Source organism: Podarcis raffonei, chromosome 1, assembly GCF_027172205.1.
Source record: "Podarcis raffonei isolate rPodRaf1 chromosome 1, rPodRaf1.pri, whole genome shotgun sequence".
Lineage (NCBI taxonomy): Eukaryota > Metazoa > Chordata > Lepidosauria > Squamata > Lacertidae > Podarcis > Podarcis raffonei.
Window position 1 is genome coordinate 82,412,987 of NC_070602.1, and position 15,227 is coordinate 82,428,213.

Below are 15,227 nucleotides of genomic sequence, written 5' to 3' on the forward strand. Positions count from 1 at the left end.
ATTCAAGTACCTAATTTAGAAAAGAGGTAGTAAACCTTTCGTCCTTCGGTTGTTGTTGGACCACAACTCTCATCAGCCCCAGCCAGCATTGCCATGATTAGGGATGATGGGAGATGTAGTCCTGTTCTATCTGGAGGGTCACAGGTTTGCCTGCCTGTTTTAGAGGTACTGCTACTGTACTGGTGATATTATATTGAACTGCTGCCCTCAATGTGCTGTTAGGTACTAAAAACTATTTAGATAAGTGATCACTTGCAAAACCAGTGTGTGTGTTCCTAATGCATTGTGATGCTACTTATACATAGGAATTTGAGAACATTCCACCATTAAGAGAGAATGTACCACATAAATATAGACTCGGGATGGATGAATCTCTTTCTGTTTTCCATCTAATTTCTACATTTTTTTTTAAAAAAAGCATAAGTAAAGGTAAAGGACCCCTGGACGGTTAAGCCCAGTCAAAGGCGACTATAGGGTTGTGGCTCTCATCTTGCTTTCAGGCTGAGGGAGCCAGCATTTGCCCACAGACAGCTTTCCAGGTCATATGGCCAGCATGACTAAACCACTTCTGGCACAATGGGACACTGTGATGGAAGCCAGAGTGCACAGAAACACTGTTTACCTTCCTGCTGCAGTGGTACCTATTTATCTACTTGCACTGGCATGCTTTCGAACTGCTAGGTTTGCAGGAGCTGGGACAGAGCAATGGGTGCTCACCCCATTGCGCGGATTCAAACCGCCGACTGATGGGAGGGCATTCCACAGGGCAGGTGCCACTACTGAGAAGGCCCTCTGCCTGGTTCCCTGTAACCTCACTTCTCACAGTGAGGGAACTGCCAGAAGGCCCTTGGAGCTGGACCTCAGTGTCTGGGCTGAACGATGGGGGTGGAAATGCTCCTTCAGGGATACTGGGCCCACTCCTGCTCATTATTTGTTGAACAATAAACAGTGATGCAGCACCAAACTATATGATAAAAATCATGCCTCATTCAGTCCTAGGGCAGATTGGAAACTGTCCAGGATAATGCTTACACAAAGACGATTTTCAAGTGTTGGGACAGATGAGGGTAATTGCTGGCTTTAGATAAATCTCTGCTATCATTTCTGCAAGCTGTGCTTCAGCAAACAACCTCCCCTTCCACACCAATCACACTTCATGTACGGTACCCCGCTTTTATCCACCGAGCTGCAACAGCAGCAGCCTGGTGCTGGACCAACACATGCCCCTCCCATCTTCCATAGTTTAAAATGTGAACTGTCAAGAGTCCTTGGCTTCGTGCAGTGCTATTTTTCTATATAAAAAAAGCTTGTTCTCTTATAATGGCAATGGCGCCCCCCTGAGAGGTGCCAGAACTGAGTTCCAGTGATTAATGGCTGAAAAAAAAGCCCTGTGTAGAGTGCAATATTATCTTACCATACATTGTTTTTATTACATTTTCATTAGCTGCCCTGACAGTGTCAAACAGGTGGGAAGCATGATTGTGTTGAAGGTATAGGATCAACGTAACGGGTGGAGTCCAACATTCTAAATGAACATTCTATTAGTGCAAGGATTTCTGATTGTGCAATGAAACTTTATCCCCCCTCTTCTCCCCCCGTGCCCTCCCAAATTGTTTTGGGGGTTCCCCCAACCCTCTAGAGCATGTTGGGGGAGGGCAAATGGCATATAAGAGACAGGAAGAAGAGCGAGGGAAGTCCAGCTGCATGAGCAGAAATCGTTGCACTGATGGGACAGGTTAGTTGTATACAGCCCAAAATAAATAAATAAAGATTTGGGGAGTGTCACAAAATCATCCCAGTTGTGCTTCACATTCCCCAGCGACAAATCTTTCAGATAGTTGTAATTTGGCTCGCATTTGTCTTCACCATGTAATTGGTAGGAATCAATGTTCATATGGGTCTGAAGTCCTTTAGGGATAAGGTCCCAAAGCCAAGACTTTCCTCGATGGGATCGTTTTCTCCTTTTTAGTTCCAAAGAGAGCAAAAGAAACAACATCATTTTTCTGTGATTATAGGAAGCTTCTATATTATTTTGAGGGGGTTTTGGGGGGGATTTTAATTCCTTACTTTGGCAGAAGCATTTTGCTGTGTGCCCCACACAGAGAAACCCATCAAGCAATCAGCATTAAACTGGAAAGAAACAGAATGACAAAATGCTTGCATCGCTTAGACAGTGCAGTTACTAGCAGTCTAATTTTTAAGCAGCTCTGTGTTTTTGCTTGCTGGAATATGCTTTTGTTATCAATATCCCTCCAGAAGCAGCTGTGAGAGAAGCATTTTTTTAAAAAAAATGAACTAAAATGAACTGATTGGATATTTAGAGAAGTACTGAACAAAAGTCTGCAGAAATAGCACGAATGATACTTCACAAAACCAGTTTATATAAATAGCTGTTAAGGGGAAGATATAGGACCTACACAGTAGTTTTGAAATTTCCTGCACTGCTTGTCTGATGATGAATCGTCATCCTATAGAGAGCTCATTCCCAGAGTGTGGATCTTTTGGTATCCAAAACAGAACCACATGAAACATGAGGGAGGTACTGGCAGACTTGAGGAAACCCCAAAGTTTTCTGAAGGACAAATAATATTTAGCAAACATCCTTAACTAAAGGGGACAGAGCCCTCCCAAACAACTCTATGACATAGGCATGCATGGTGGACATGGAATGCTGACTGACTGTTAGGAGGGGGAGACAAAAAACCGGGTGGGTGAGGTGGGGAAGGAAACTGGGTGATGGAATGCTGATCAGGAATACTGCAGACTGCAACACTTTGTTGCTGACCCCACGTGTGCATTTGTACCAAGGAAACATTGCAGAGGAATCCACACAAAATTCATTCAGGGACCAGGTGAGTTGGGCTGTACTGCTTTTCCAAATTAACTGAAAATGCAGCTTTGAAATGTACCCAAGGATACCTGGCTGGAGCTCACTGGGAAGGTGTGTAATGGTGGAAAAGCCGCCTTGGAAAGAAGCTTGTATGTCATTGCTTGTTGTTAACTGAGAAATGCCAGGATTCTGTGGAATACAACTGAAAAACCACTCATCTACACGAAGATGCAGCTAGAATATTGAGATGAAAGGAAACAAATTATCTACTTAGGCAGTGTTAGGTAAGATGGCAAACTGATATGGAAATGCAAAAGATCACCAGGTAGAAAATAAACCATGTTTACTTGGAAGTAAGTCTTATTTACGTCAGTGGAACCTCAGAAAAAATGGTCTCAAGATTTCAGTTTTAGGAATTAAACCTTTTTTTTGGGAGGGTGTTCTTTGCTGAAAAGGTATTTTAATTAGATACAAAAGAGTAAGGTATACAGCATTATTAAAATTAGTGAAATGAGAGTAAATGTGGGGTGTCCAACTCAGGATGAGTTTAAATGGCTGAAGTATTGAGGGACTTCATTCTGTTCAGACCAGGATTTTTTATATATATATAGAACTTTACAAACCCCAGGCTATTTTGACTTCCATATTATTGAATTGAAGGAACCCCAATGGTCATCTATTCCAACCTTCTGCAATGCAGGAATCACAGCTAAAACAATCCCATTCAACCTCTGTTTAAAAACCTCAAATGAAGCAGAATCCACCACTTTCTGAGATAGTCCATTCCATTGTAAAACACCTCTTACCGTCAGAAAGATATATACTAACACAGGCTGAGTGCTAGCGATGAGCACAGCTGGGCTTGAATTCTAGCAAAGAACAACACTTGCTCATCTGTTAAAAGTCTGTCTCTTGCTTTTGGTTGGCATGCACACATTATGTTCTGTAGCACAAACTGCCTTAAAAACCACAATGGTCATGAGTTTAAGCAGGACTACTGCTGGAGCTTCTGTCCATCAGAATTGCAAGGGTAAGCAGATCAGCAATCATATTTTAAATGTAAGTACTACATTCCTTGACAAAGAATGAATCATGAAATATTTCTGGACTAAAGGATATTGCTAAAAAAGAAGTCCTGAAACTGTCCTGGGAAAAGACAATTCCACAACACAGCTAATTTTGCCCTTATTAGATGTGTATTCAGGTTCAGAGCAAATCACCTGTCTATTCTGAGGCTTCGTGACCTACATGGTAGTGATCATAGTTCTTTCACCTCTGTCCATGACTCTTAAGCAGTAAATTAGAGAAGCTTATTCATGAGCCAGTGTGAGCTGAGATCTGATGCCCAATGTGTCCTAGACAATTGATTGCCTTGGCATGACTCCATGGTTAGTCCTTTGTCTAGAACCCCAGTCAAGTCTACAATTCATAACTCTGGGTTATTCACTGTAAACTATGTGATTCTCATACTTTATCAAAATATTTTTATCTAGGTATCATAATGTTATAAGTGATGCTGAAGCAGCCTGAAAGTTTCTTACTGCAGACAGAGCATTATGCTATCACTTCAGCTAAATCTGAAGAAATCTGCTTCTTTAATTTCCTTTGACAGAAAGTTAGAAGGAGCCCCAAGCATTATCTGGATAAAAATATTTCAGTTTTGGAAAAGAGAAGTAAAACTGGTTGCTAATGTTTATCCAATATACCTATCTTGAAATGTTAAAAAGAGAAATATTGACTTCTGTGTTCTTCCCACCTCCACAGCGTCATCATGATGCAAACGGTAAACATCACATTGGTGAACAGCTTCCTACTCACAGGGCTAACAGACCTTCCTCAGGTGGAAATTGCCCTCTTTGTGATCTTCTGTGCTGTCTATGCCACCACCCTGGTGGGGAATCTGGGCATGATTCTCTTAATCAGGTCCAGCCCACAACTGCAAACCCCCATGTACTTCTTACTTGGCAACCTATCTTTCTTGGACATCTGTTACTCCTCATCCGTCACCCCAAAGTTCCTAAGCAATCTCTTAAAGGAGAAGAAAGTAATTTATTTTGCTGATTGTTTTACTCAGCTTTTCTTTTATGGTGTATTTGCCACCACTGAGTGTTACCTGCTGGCAGTTATGGCCTATGATCGCTATGTGGCTATCTGCAACCCATTGCTCTACTTAATCACCATGTCCCAAAGAAAGTGCATTGAGCTAGTTGCTCTTTCCTATGTGGCGGGGACAGTAAATGCTTTGGTGCACACTGTTGCTGCATCAAGACTATCATTTTGTGGACCAAACATCATTAATAATTTTTACTGTGAAATTCCTCCCCTACTGGAGCTGGCCTGCTCAGACATCAGTCTCAATGAAATCTTGCTCTTTATCTTTGTTGGGTTCAATATAACAATAACCATTACAATTGTTCTCACCTCTTACACCTACATCCTGGTCACTATTTTAAAGATAAAGTCCACTAAGAGCCAACGGAAAGCCTTTTCCACCTGCACATCTCACCTCATGGTCATCACCATCTTTTTTGGCAGTGCTAGCTTCATGTATGCACGTCCCAGTTCTAGGCAAAATCACCACCTTGACAAAATGGCTTCTGTCTTCTATGTAGTGGTGACTCCCATGCTGAACCCCTTGATCTACAGCCTGAGGAATCAGGAAGTCAGGAGTGCCTTCCGAAAAATCCTGGGAAGAAAAGCTGCTTCTCAGTCTAGGATGATACCTTCCATACAAGTTAGACCTTCTCCAGATCACAGGAGAAAGCACTACACGTAAAAGGATGGTCCACAACATTTTGTCTCATAACATGCATATAAAACTGCTCTGCTGTTCGTTTACTCCAACACTTACAGTTAAGTACATGTAGCTGCTGCTCTACCAGCATGCCAGCAAATCCTCCTCTTCTTCAACAATGCCTTTGGAATATTGCTACATCATGGTATAGCAACAGTCAAAGCTGCAAGATTTTCTTGGGGCAAGTGTCTCAATACACACTTGTAGATTACTTCTCCATGTTCCAGGAATAAGCTCATCCAGAACATGAACGACTATGAGAACTTTAATTATGCCAAGGTCAGGGTTTCCCATGGTGACCCTTGCTCTATCCTTCCAGAGGACAGACTGCTGTCTGCCTGGGAGAGCTAGCCCCAAACTAGCATGCTGTTCACAATACTCAGGGACACAGCAATACTAACATCTGTTCATTTGGTCTCGCTAGCGGAGTGTCCTCGTAAGGTACACAGAGAGCAACGGAAATGAGAACAGCACTTTGCCAGAAATGGAGCTTTAGTCATAAGTATAGCAAGTGGTACTTTAACATTAAACTGTGAAGGCAACCCCAGAGATGGGGTCTAGAGAGAGTGTAAATATTTTGGATGGCAGAGGGTGGGCGATTTCAGTGAGTGGCAACTGAAATGCTTGTGTGTGAGTGAGAGAGAGGATATATTTCCATCTTTATAGTCCTCACACATTTTCCTCCAAGTAATACACATGCACACCCTTAAGATATGTACTTTTTGAACAATTATCCACACATACCTACATGCCACCACTAGAGTGATCCTGTTCTGGGCAAAAGGAAGGAAACAGCCATACCTTCCTTACTCAGACTCTGCCTGCCTGCACTATGAAAGTTAAGTGCATTGAATAAAGATCCTGATGCTTCATTAAATGTAACTTGATATACAAAAAGTTATGTTTCTCAAATGTTCTTTCTGGGTATGGGGGCAACTGCAATTTGGCCTCCATTGACTTCACTGGGTAAATATTAGACAAATGTTTCATAATTTCTTGTAAGCATGTGCTTGGGATCTGAGGTACTTCAGGGAGCATCAAGATTTCCCTACTAGTCATAATGAAAGCCAAGTTAACATAATTGTTTGTCATTATGGTAAAAAAAAAGAAAAAAGCCCTAGAGCCACGAAGCGTATATCTGGCTTCCTTCAAACCACTAGATGGATTTTGCTATTGGTTTCACAAGGATTCAGGTTCACTTGCATTCAGGTGAGAAATCGCCTTGAAAGAAACAGAATGCTTTGAGCTATTGAAGGCACAATGAAGTTTCAAGAAAGAGAGTAAGTTCAGGAGCATTTTCTCAGTTTATGTGAAAAAAGAATTGTGGTTATTAGTGCAACTATCTGACTGCTGCTTTATGCTGCTATTGCCTGAATATGCTTTAGACACAAACACACACACATCATTCCAACCGCAGATCTTAACAAGTTTTCTCTCTCTTCATTTTGGCAAATAAGGAAAAAGGAGAACGGTAGGGAACTTGAAAGACTTATTCACTGGTGAAATCTCTGCAGATACAGCATAGCATCAGCAATTAATTCTCAAAACAGGAAAGATTTAGGGCTGCCTAGCTCAAGGTGGTGCCCATCAGAATTTTAGATTGCAACTCCCACCATCCCTGATCACTGAACACGTAGGCTGGAAATGACGATAGTTGAAGAATATCTGGAGGGCCTCAGGTTTGGAAAGGCTGCTCTAAGCAATAGTATTCAGTCTTCTTACTGGTCAAAACCCCTTTTCATTTTGATGGTCTGTGAGGAACTATGTACATCTGCATTGAAATGGCACACTTTGGTTATGAGGGCTCTATGTACATGGTTGAAGTCTGCAGTCAACTGGCTTCTTGGTTGTTTCTTCCTCTTTGAGACTTTGCATATACAGTACTTGTATTTTGGTTGTATAATAACACATGACTCTGCAATGTCTAACATTCCTACAAAAACCTAGTAGGCAGCAATCTGTTATTATATTTCATTGCAGCTTATCTTGCTTATAACCAAAGCCCATTCAAACACTGTTCACCATCAATGTATGTCCAGTATATTTAGGAAATGATATTGATGTGTTAATGTTGTACAATCATACAGGATGTTTTTCACCGTGTGGGCACATCTATCAGAACAAAAGCTATTTCTGAGGAATAGTCCCATCTCTCCGCCTTCTCCAACACTTTGATACAACATCAGAGAGGAATATGGGCCTTTTTCAGTATTTTAGTTCTTGGGATTCTAAAAGAACAAGCAATGCTGACTTCTGTGTTTTTCCCTTCTCCACAGCGTCACCGTGATGCAAACAGGAAACAACACGGTGAACATCTTCCTACTCACAGGGCTTACAGACCTTCCTCAGGTGGAAATTGCCCTCTTTGTGATCTTCTGTGCTGTCTATTCCACCACTCTGGTGGGGAATCTGGGCATGATTCTCTTAATCAGGTCCACCTCACAACTTCACACCCCCATGTACTTCTTACTTGGCAACCTCTCTTTCTTGGACATCTGTTACTCCTCATCTGTCACCCCAAAGTTCCTAAGCAATCTCTTAAAAGTTAAAAAAGAAATTTCTTTTGCTGGTTGTTTTACTCAGCTTTTCTTTTATGCTGCATTTGGCACCACTGAGGGTTACCTGCTGGCAGTGATGGCCTATGACCGCTATGTGGCTATCTGCAACCCACTGCTCTACTTAATCACCATGTCCCAAAGAAACTGTATGCAGCTAGTTGCTCTTTCCTATGCAGCTGGGACAGTAAATGCTTTGGTGCACACTGTTGCTGCATCAAGGCTATCGTTTTGTGGACCAAACATAATTAATAATTTTTACTGTGAAATTCCTCCCATACTGGAGCTGGCCTGTTCAGACATCGGTCTCAATGAAATTTTGCTCTTTGTCTTTGTTGGGTTCAATATAATAATAACCATTACAATTGTTCTCACCTCTTACACCTACATCCTGGTCACTATTTTAAAAGTCGATTCCACTAAGAGCCGAAGAAAAGCCTTTTCCACCTGCACATCTCACCTCATGGTTGTCACCATTTTCTATGGCTCTGTTAGCTTCATGTATACACGTCCCAGTTCTAGGCAGAATCACCACCTTGATAAAATAGCCTCTGTGTTCTATATAGTGGTGACTCCCATGCTGAACCCTTTGATCTACAGTCTGAGGAACCAGGAAGTCAGGAGTGCCTTCCGAAAAATCCTGGGAAGAAAAGCTGCTTTTCAGTCTAGGATGATGCCTTCCATATAAGTTAGACCTTCTCCAGATCACAGGAGATAACACTTCAGGTAAAAGCAGCTCTGATAGAATATGGTCCATAATTTTTAGTCTCATAATATGCAAATAAAACTATTCTGCTGTGCAAAAAGATCATTAGAATTCAAAGCCAACTTTAAATCCTCAGATGAAATAGTTTCTCTGGCTAAAATCTGATATAGAATTTTATATGATATTCTAGCCACACCTGAGGGAGAAATCTAAGAATGAATAAGCATTACACCAAGACTTTCCAACACTATGTTGTCAGCAGTTGGAACATCTCCAGAAGTAACCAAGCTGGAAAGATAAATGAATCAAAGGCTTCTGAGTGTGGAGAACAGGAAAAGGGGACTTCGTTGAACTGAGATTAGCAGAGCAATTGCAAACTGAAACCGAGAGTGTACTTGAATCCAGTTGCACCATGGGACAGCTAACATTTTCTGACTCTCCTTCTCTGAATATTGATCCTTATAAAAGCAAGACAGCAACATCCATGCACAAGAATGAGTCATCGAAAATCAACAAGGCACTGCAGCATCTGACCAAGTGTTGCGGGGGACGTGCCATTTCCCATGCTGATATAAAATGTATATATCTAACTCCTGCAGGGAATGAGTGCTGGATAGCGGATGTGTTTTAGGGCATCTCCCATTGTTTGCAGTTGTAGGTGGTTTGGTGGTGAGGCATCTTAACCGTCTGGCGGTTAAAGCATTGAGTTGAATCCTAGCCTTCAAGCATGGGGTGATGTGGCGCATCACCCACTAGGAACCAGTGGTGTTTTCAGGGTACCCTGTTGAAGAAGTCTCGGTGGAGGTCCCTGTCCTGAAGTGTGTGGCAGATGGGCCATAGGGCTTCCAGTGGCGGCCTTAGGATGGCTGACTCAGTAGATCGACACCTTCTGGAAGCTACAATCCTGGAACGACCCTGCAGCTGTTCCAGTCCTCCAGCAGGAGGTTGGAATGGATACACCCAATGCCTGAGTCAAAATTCCTCCTACATTCTGTAATCAATAAAGTTGTGGCCCTTATTAATCCAGATTGTTGTCTGCCTGAGTTATTGATCATATATTATAAATAGACACTGACACGGTGTGGGCGGCACTGTGCCTGGGGCCACAACTAAATATGCACACCACATGTTTTTGTGGACAGAATCTCTGTGCCTTTTAAAAGCTGCATAACAGGCCCAGAACAAGAGATGAGCCCCTTTCCATTATTGCATCTTTAAGTGGAGGCTCATGTGGTTCGATTCACATGAGGAAATACCAGGTGAGAGAATTACAGGGATATATGGACAAGCTATGGACATTTCTGGACAAGTTATGGACAATTCTATTTCTATGCAACTTTTGCCACAAAAGAGTGTTACCTCCTGGCTGCTATGGCATATACATGGTCATCTGCAATCCACTCATCTACACAGTCACCGTGTCTCAGAAGGTTTGTGTTTTTCTGGTGGCTGGTTCATACATTGCCGGCTCTGTCTGTTCCCTGATACACAAAGGTTGTTTGACTCATTTATCGTTCTGTGGTCCTAATTTCACTGATCATTTTTACTGTGAAAGTTCTCCATTCTTTCAACTTTCCTGTTCTGATACAAGTGTCAATGACTTTGTGATGTTTGCATATGTTAGCTTTAACCCGAAAAGCACCCATGTGACAGTCCTTTGACAGTGACACTCTTCTATCATTGTCACTATTTTGAGAATCCGCTCAGCTGAGGGCAGGCACAAAGCCTTCTCCACCTGCTCCTCTCACCTGCTGGCTGTCGCTATTCTTTTACCCCCTTTGAGAATTAGATTGATCGGCTGTGGAACTTAGTACTATATGAGTTATTATTACCTTATATACCAAATGTACCACTTCTCAAGCGGTCTTTCAGAATGTATGAGGGATTTTAATTTGGCTGCAATCAGCTTCACTACATGACTATGAGGTCAATTTTAGATATTTCCTTGTATGTTCTTGGGATGTGAGGTACTTCAGGGAGCATTAAGATTTCCCCAGTGATCCCAAAGAAAGTGAAGGCAACATCATTGTTTGCTGAGACAATAAAAAGCCCTAGAGTCATGTAGAACAGAAATAGATCTGGAAGCATTTTGCTATTGGTTTCACAAGTCAATGGTTCACCTGCACCGAAGACTCAGCTTGAAAGAGTCAGAAAGCTTCAAGCTATTAAAGACACAACTGAACTTTGAGGAAGACAGTAAGTTCAGATATATTTTTTCAGTCATGTGAGAGGCCATTGTGACACTAGCACAACTGTTTTGCTGCCACTGCATATTAGCATTGCTGGAATATGCTTTAGCCATGTGTAATATTTCACTAGCAACAAGTTTTGTGTTTTGGGAAATAAGAAAAGGTGAACCATTTGGATCCTCAGAGAAGCATTAATTGATGTACCCTCTGCAGATACAACATGCATGAGGGTGTACAAAAGCACCTGGAATTAATTCTCAACAAAAGAAAGTTATAGGGCAGTTTCCCCCAAGTTGCTACCCTCCCACTGTCTTAGACTACAGCTCCCATCATCTCTGATAATCAAAAACAATATTTGAAACTAATTGTAGCTGTAGCCCAACAATATATGGAGCGCCCCTGGTTGGGGAAGGTTGATTGAGGCAATAGTTCTCTCTCTTTCTACCTGTCAAGAACCCTTTTCATTTTGACAGTGTTTGGGGAACTATGTGTCTCACATGGAAATGGATTATGCTTGGGTATATGTCTCCTTCGGGCATGTTGGCCGCTCTGGTATGCCTACATTCTGGCAGCCACTGATATGCTCTGAGACACCTATGATATAGACATTGGGTCCTTCATTCTATATCACTGTGCATTGTATAACACTCCAAAAGGTAAAGCTAAAGGTACCCCTGACCGTTAGGTCCAGTTGTGGATGACTCTGGGGTTGCGCGCTCATCTCACTCTATAGGCCGAGGGAGCCGGCGTTTGTCCGCAGACAGCCTCCAGGTCATGTGACCAGCATAACTAAGCCGCTTCTGGCAAACCAGAGCAGTGCACAGAAACTCCGTTTACCTATCTACTTGCACTTTGACATGCTTTCGAACTGCTAGGTGGGCAGGAGCTGGGACCGAAAAATGGGAGCTCACACCGTCACAGGGATTCAAACTGCCTACCTTCTGATCAGCAAGCCCTAGACTCTGTGCTTTAGACCACAGCACCACCCGTGTCCATGTATTCCTATTTGCCTATAGAAACCTTGCTGAAAATAGTCTTCAGTTATCTTTCATTTCAGTTTACTGTGCTGAAAACCATAACTCATTCAAAACATGGTTCAATATCAATGACATATTTAGGAAATGACAGAGGTTTGATGAAGCTGTAGAAGCACACTGAACATTTTTTATTGTGTGGAGAGCATCTAAAAGAACGTAATGTTCTTCTGAGGGATCTTCTCATTTCATTTGCTTTTACAATACAGTGGTACCTCGGGTTAAGGAATTAATTGGTTCCGGAGGTCTGTTCTTAACCTGAAACTATTCTTAACCTGAGGTACCACTTTAGCTAATGGGGCCTCCCGCTGCTGCTGCGCCGCCGGAGCACGATTTCTGTTCTCATCTTGAAGCAAAGTTCTTAACCCAAGGTACTATTTCTGGGTTAGCGGAGTCTGTAACCTGAAGGTATGTAACCTGAAGCGCATGTAACACGAGCTACCACTGTAAAGCATTAACACAGGCAACTTCCCCACTATGCTTGTGTCAGTCTTTTAGTTCCTAGGAGTCTTAAAGAACAAGCAATGCTGACTTCTGTGTTCTTCCCTTCTCCACAGCGTCACCGTGATGCAAACAGGAAACAACACGTTGGTGAACAGTTTCCTACTCACAGGTCTAACAGACCTTCCTCAGGTGGAAATTGCCCTCTTTGTGATCTTCTGTGCTGTCTATGCCACCACCCTGGTGGGGAATCTGGGCATGATTCTCTTAATCAGGTCCAGCCCACAACTTCACACCCCCATGTACTTCTTACTCGGCAACCTCTCTTTCTTGGACATCTGTTACTCCTCATCCGTCACCCCAAAGTTCCTAAGCAATCTCTTAAAGGAGAAGAAAGTAATTTCTTTTGCTGATTGTTTTACTCAGCTTTTCTTTTATGGTGCATTTGCCACCACTGAGTGTTACCTGCTGGCAGTGATGGCCTATGATCGCTATGTGGCTATCTGCAACCCATTGCTCTACTTAATCACCATGTCCCAAAGAAAGTGCATTGAGCTAGTTGCTCTTTCCTATGCAACTGGAACAATAAATGCTTTGGTGCACACTGTTGCTGCATCAAGACTATCCTTTTGTGGTCCAAACATCATTCAGAATTTTTACTGTGAAGTTCCTCCCATTCTGCAGCTGTCCTGCTCAGACATTAGTCCCAATGAAATTTTGATGTTCGTCTTTGTTGGGTTCAATATTATAGCAACCACTTCGACTATTCTCTCCTCTTACACTTATGTTCTGGTCACCATTTTAAAGACTCACTGTACTAGGAGCCGAAGAAAAGCCTTTTCCACCTGCACATCTCACCTCATGGTTGTCACCATTTTCTATGGATTTGGTGGCCTCATGTATGCAAGACCCAGTTCTAGGCAGAACCACCATCTTGACAAAATAGCCTCAGTGTTCTATGTAGTGGTGACTCCCATGCTGAACCCTGTGATCTACAGTCTGAGGAACCAGGAGGTCAGAAGTGCCTTCCGAAAAACCCTGGGAAGAAAAATTGTGTTTTACCAAAGGTTTTTAATAAAATAGATAGTGGCTCCTACTTCCAGGACTTTTGCTTTCCTTACAACATCTCTACATGTTGTAATTTAAGAAAGGGATGGGCAAGAACTTTGGGCCAGGTTGTTTGACTCATTTATCTTTCTGTGGCCCTAATATTATTGGTAATTTTCACTTGGAAGGTACCTCACTCTTACAACTTTCCTCTTCTGATAAAATTGTCAATAAGTGTGTTGGGTTTGCATTTGTTAGTTTTAACCTGATAAGCACCCATTTGACAGCCCTTACCTCTTATTCTTCTATCATTATGACTATTTTGAGAATCCGCTCAGCTGAGGAGAAAGGCAGAAAGTCTTCTCCACCTGCTCCTCTCACCTGCTGGCTGTCATCATCCTTTATGGCAGCTTGATCTTTATGTATCTCCAACCTAATACATCAACAAAGGGAAACAAAGTGGCCTCTCTGCTGTATGCTGTGGTAATCCCCATGCTAAACCCTCTCATCTACAGCCTGAGGAATAAGGAAGTGAAGATTGCTTTGAGACGTATATTTCCTAAAGATGTTAATGATTTGTATTTAGATAAAACTTTGTTTATGGGCTGCTGGGTGATTGCAACTGTGTAGCTGTCTGATGGTTGACTGGAACACTAACATGTGGGGGGAGCTCATGGTGGAAGCAGATCGCAGTAAGTCAGAAGCAAGGCCATGAACAGATATTTCCAGGACTACATTCCAATATAACATGTTCCATAACCACCTCATCTGAAAGAACCAAGAGCAGACTTTAGCCTCTGCTCAGTGAAACCTACAAGGCTCAAGGGCCATCTTCTTTGAGGAACAGAACAGCCAAGAAACTGTAGGGCTCGCTAAACCTCCTGCTGTGTAAATCTAAGTGGTGTGCAGATACTACTTTTTTGTGTTTTCATAATAGCCCCCAAAGATCTGATTTTCCCCATGTGAGCTCAGTCCCTCTGTCGTGCTCCCAACCACAGGGTTTTAAGCAGCAATTAAACATGCAGTCAAGGTAGAAGGAGACACATATAGGCAACTTGTGATAGCTCCCCTTTCTTCTCCTCTTCACCATCTTACACCCCTGGATTGTTTTGAGGTAGGCCTGTACTGCCTCAGGATGATCTTACAATGCTGCAGCTATAGGATGATGAGGATGATGATGATGATGATGATTGATTGATTGTTATATGTGCCCTGTTTGGTGTTTCATATTGTACATTGCAAGACTGAGGTGCCATTTCTGAAATCTAAGGTGGAATATGAACTTTAAAATGAAATAAATGTATATCACACTTTATTTATTAGAACCATATATATGAATTCCAATACATTTCAACTTCTACGATATAAATACAATTTCAGTGAATCCTGTGATTTAGAAATCTCACCCAAATGGCCTTCTGTGTGTTATAATCAGATAATGGTGTTCGCACCCCTAGGATGTAAATGAATTTCCCATGTCACAGAGGGTAGAAGTGAGGTTTCTGGTGCTATCAACTGGTCCTTGGAGACTTTCTTTCTTTCTTTCGCCTACCCGACCATGCCTTGATTTGAAATTGACTCTAGCTGGATTTCTCAGGCTATTCAGTTTGGCACCTACCACGGGCAGTCAG

General features: G+C 42.2%; 3 protein-coding genes across 3 annotated transcripts; all 3 read left to right on the forward strand.

Moving 5' to 3' along the window:
• The first annotated feature begins 4,602 nt into the window (after nt 1-4,602).
• Nucleotides 4,603-6,385, forward strand: LOC128402677 (olfactory receptor 1052-like). Its single transcript, XM_053366980.1, has one exon. It carries the CDS (start codon nt 4,605-4,607, stop codon nt 5,604-5,606), a length of 1,002 nt encoding a protein of 333 aa, XP_053222955.1. The 5' UTR covers nt 4,603-4,604; the 3' UTR covers nt 5,607-6,385.
• Nucleotides 6,386-7,910: 1,525 nt separating this feature from the next.
• Nucleotides 7,911-8,925, forward strand: LOC128402692 (olfactory receptor 1052-like). The gene has a single exon (XM_053367005.1). The coding sequence runs from the start codon at nt 7,911-7,913 to the stop codon at nt 8,865-8,867; it is 957 nt and encodes a 318-aa protein (XP_053222980.1). The 3' UTR covers nt 8,868-8,925.
• A 3,750-nt stretch (nt 8,926-12,675) lies between these two features.
• Nucleotides 12,676-14,049, forward strand: LOC128402685 (olfactory receptor 1052-like). The gene has a single exon (XM_053366993.1). The coding sequence runs from the start codon at nt 12,676-12,678 to the stop codon at nt 13,630-13,632; it is 957 nt and encodes a 318-aa protein (XP_053222968.1). The 3' UTR covers nt 13,633-14,049.
• Nucleotides 14,050-15,227: the final 1,178 nt, after the last annotated feature.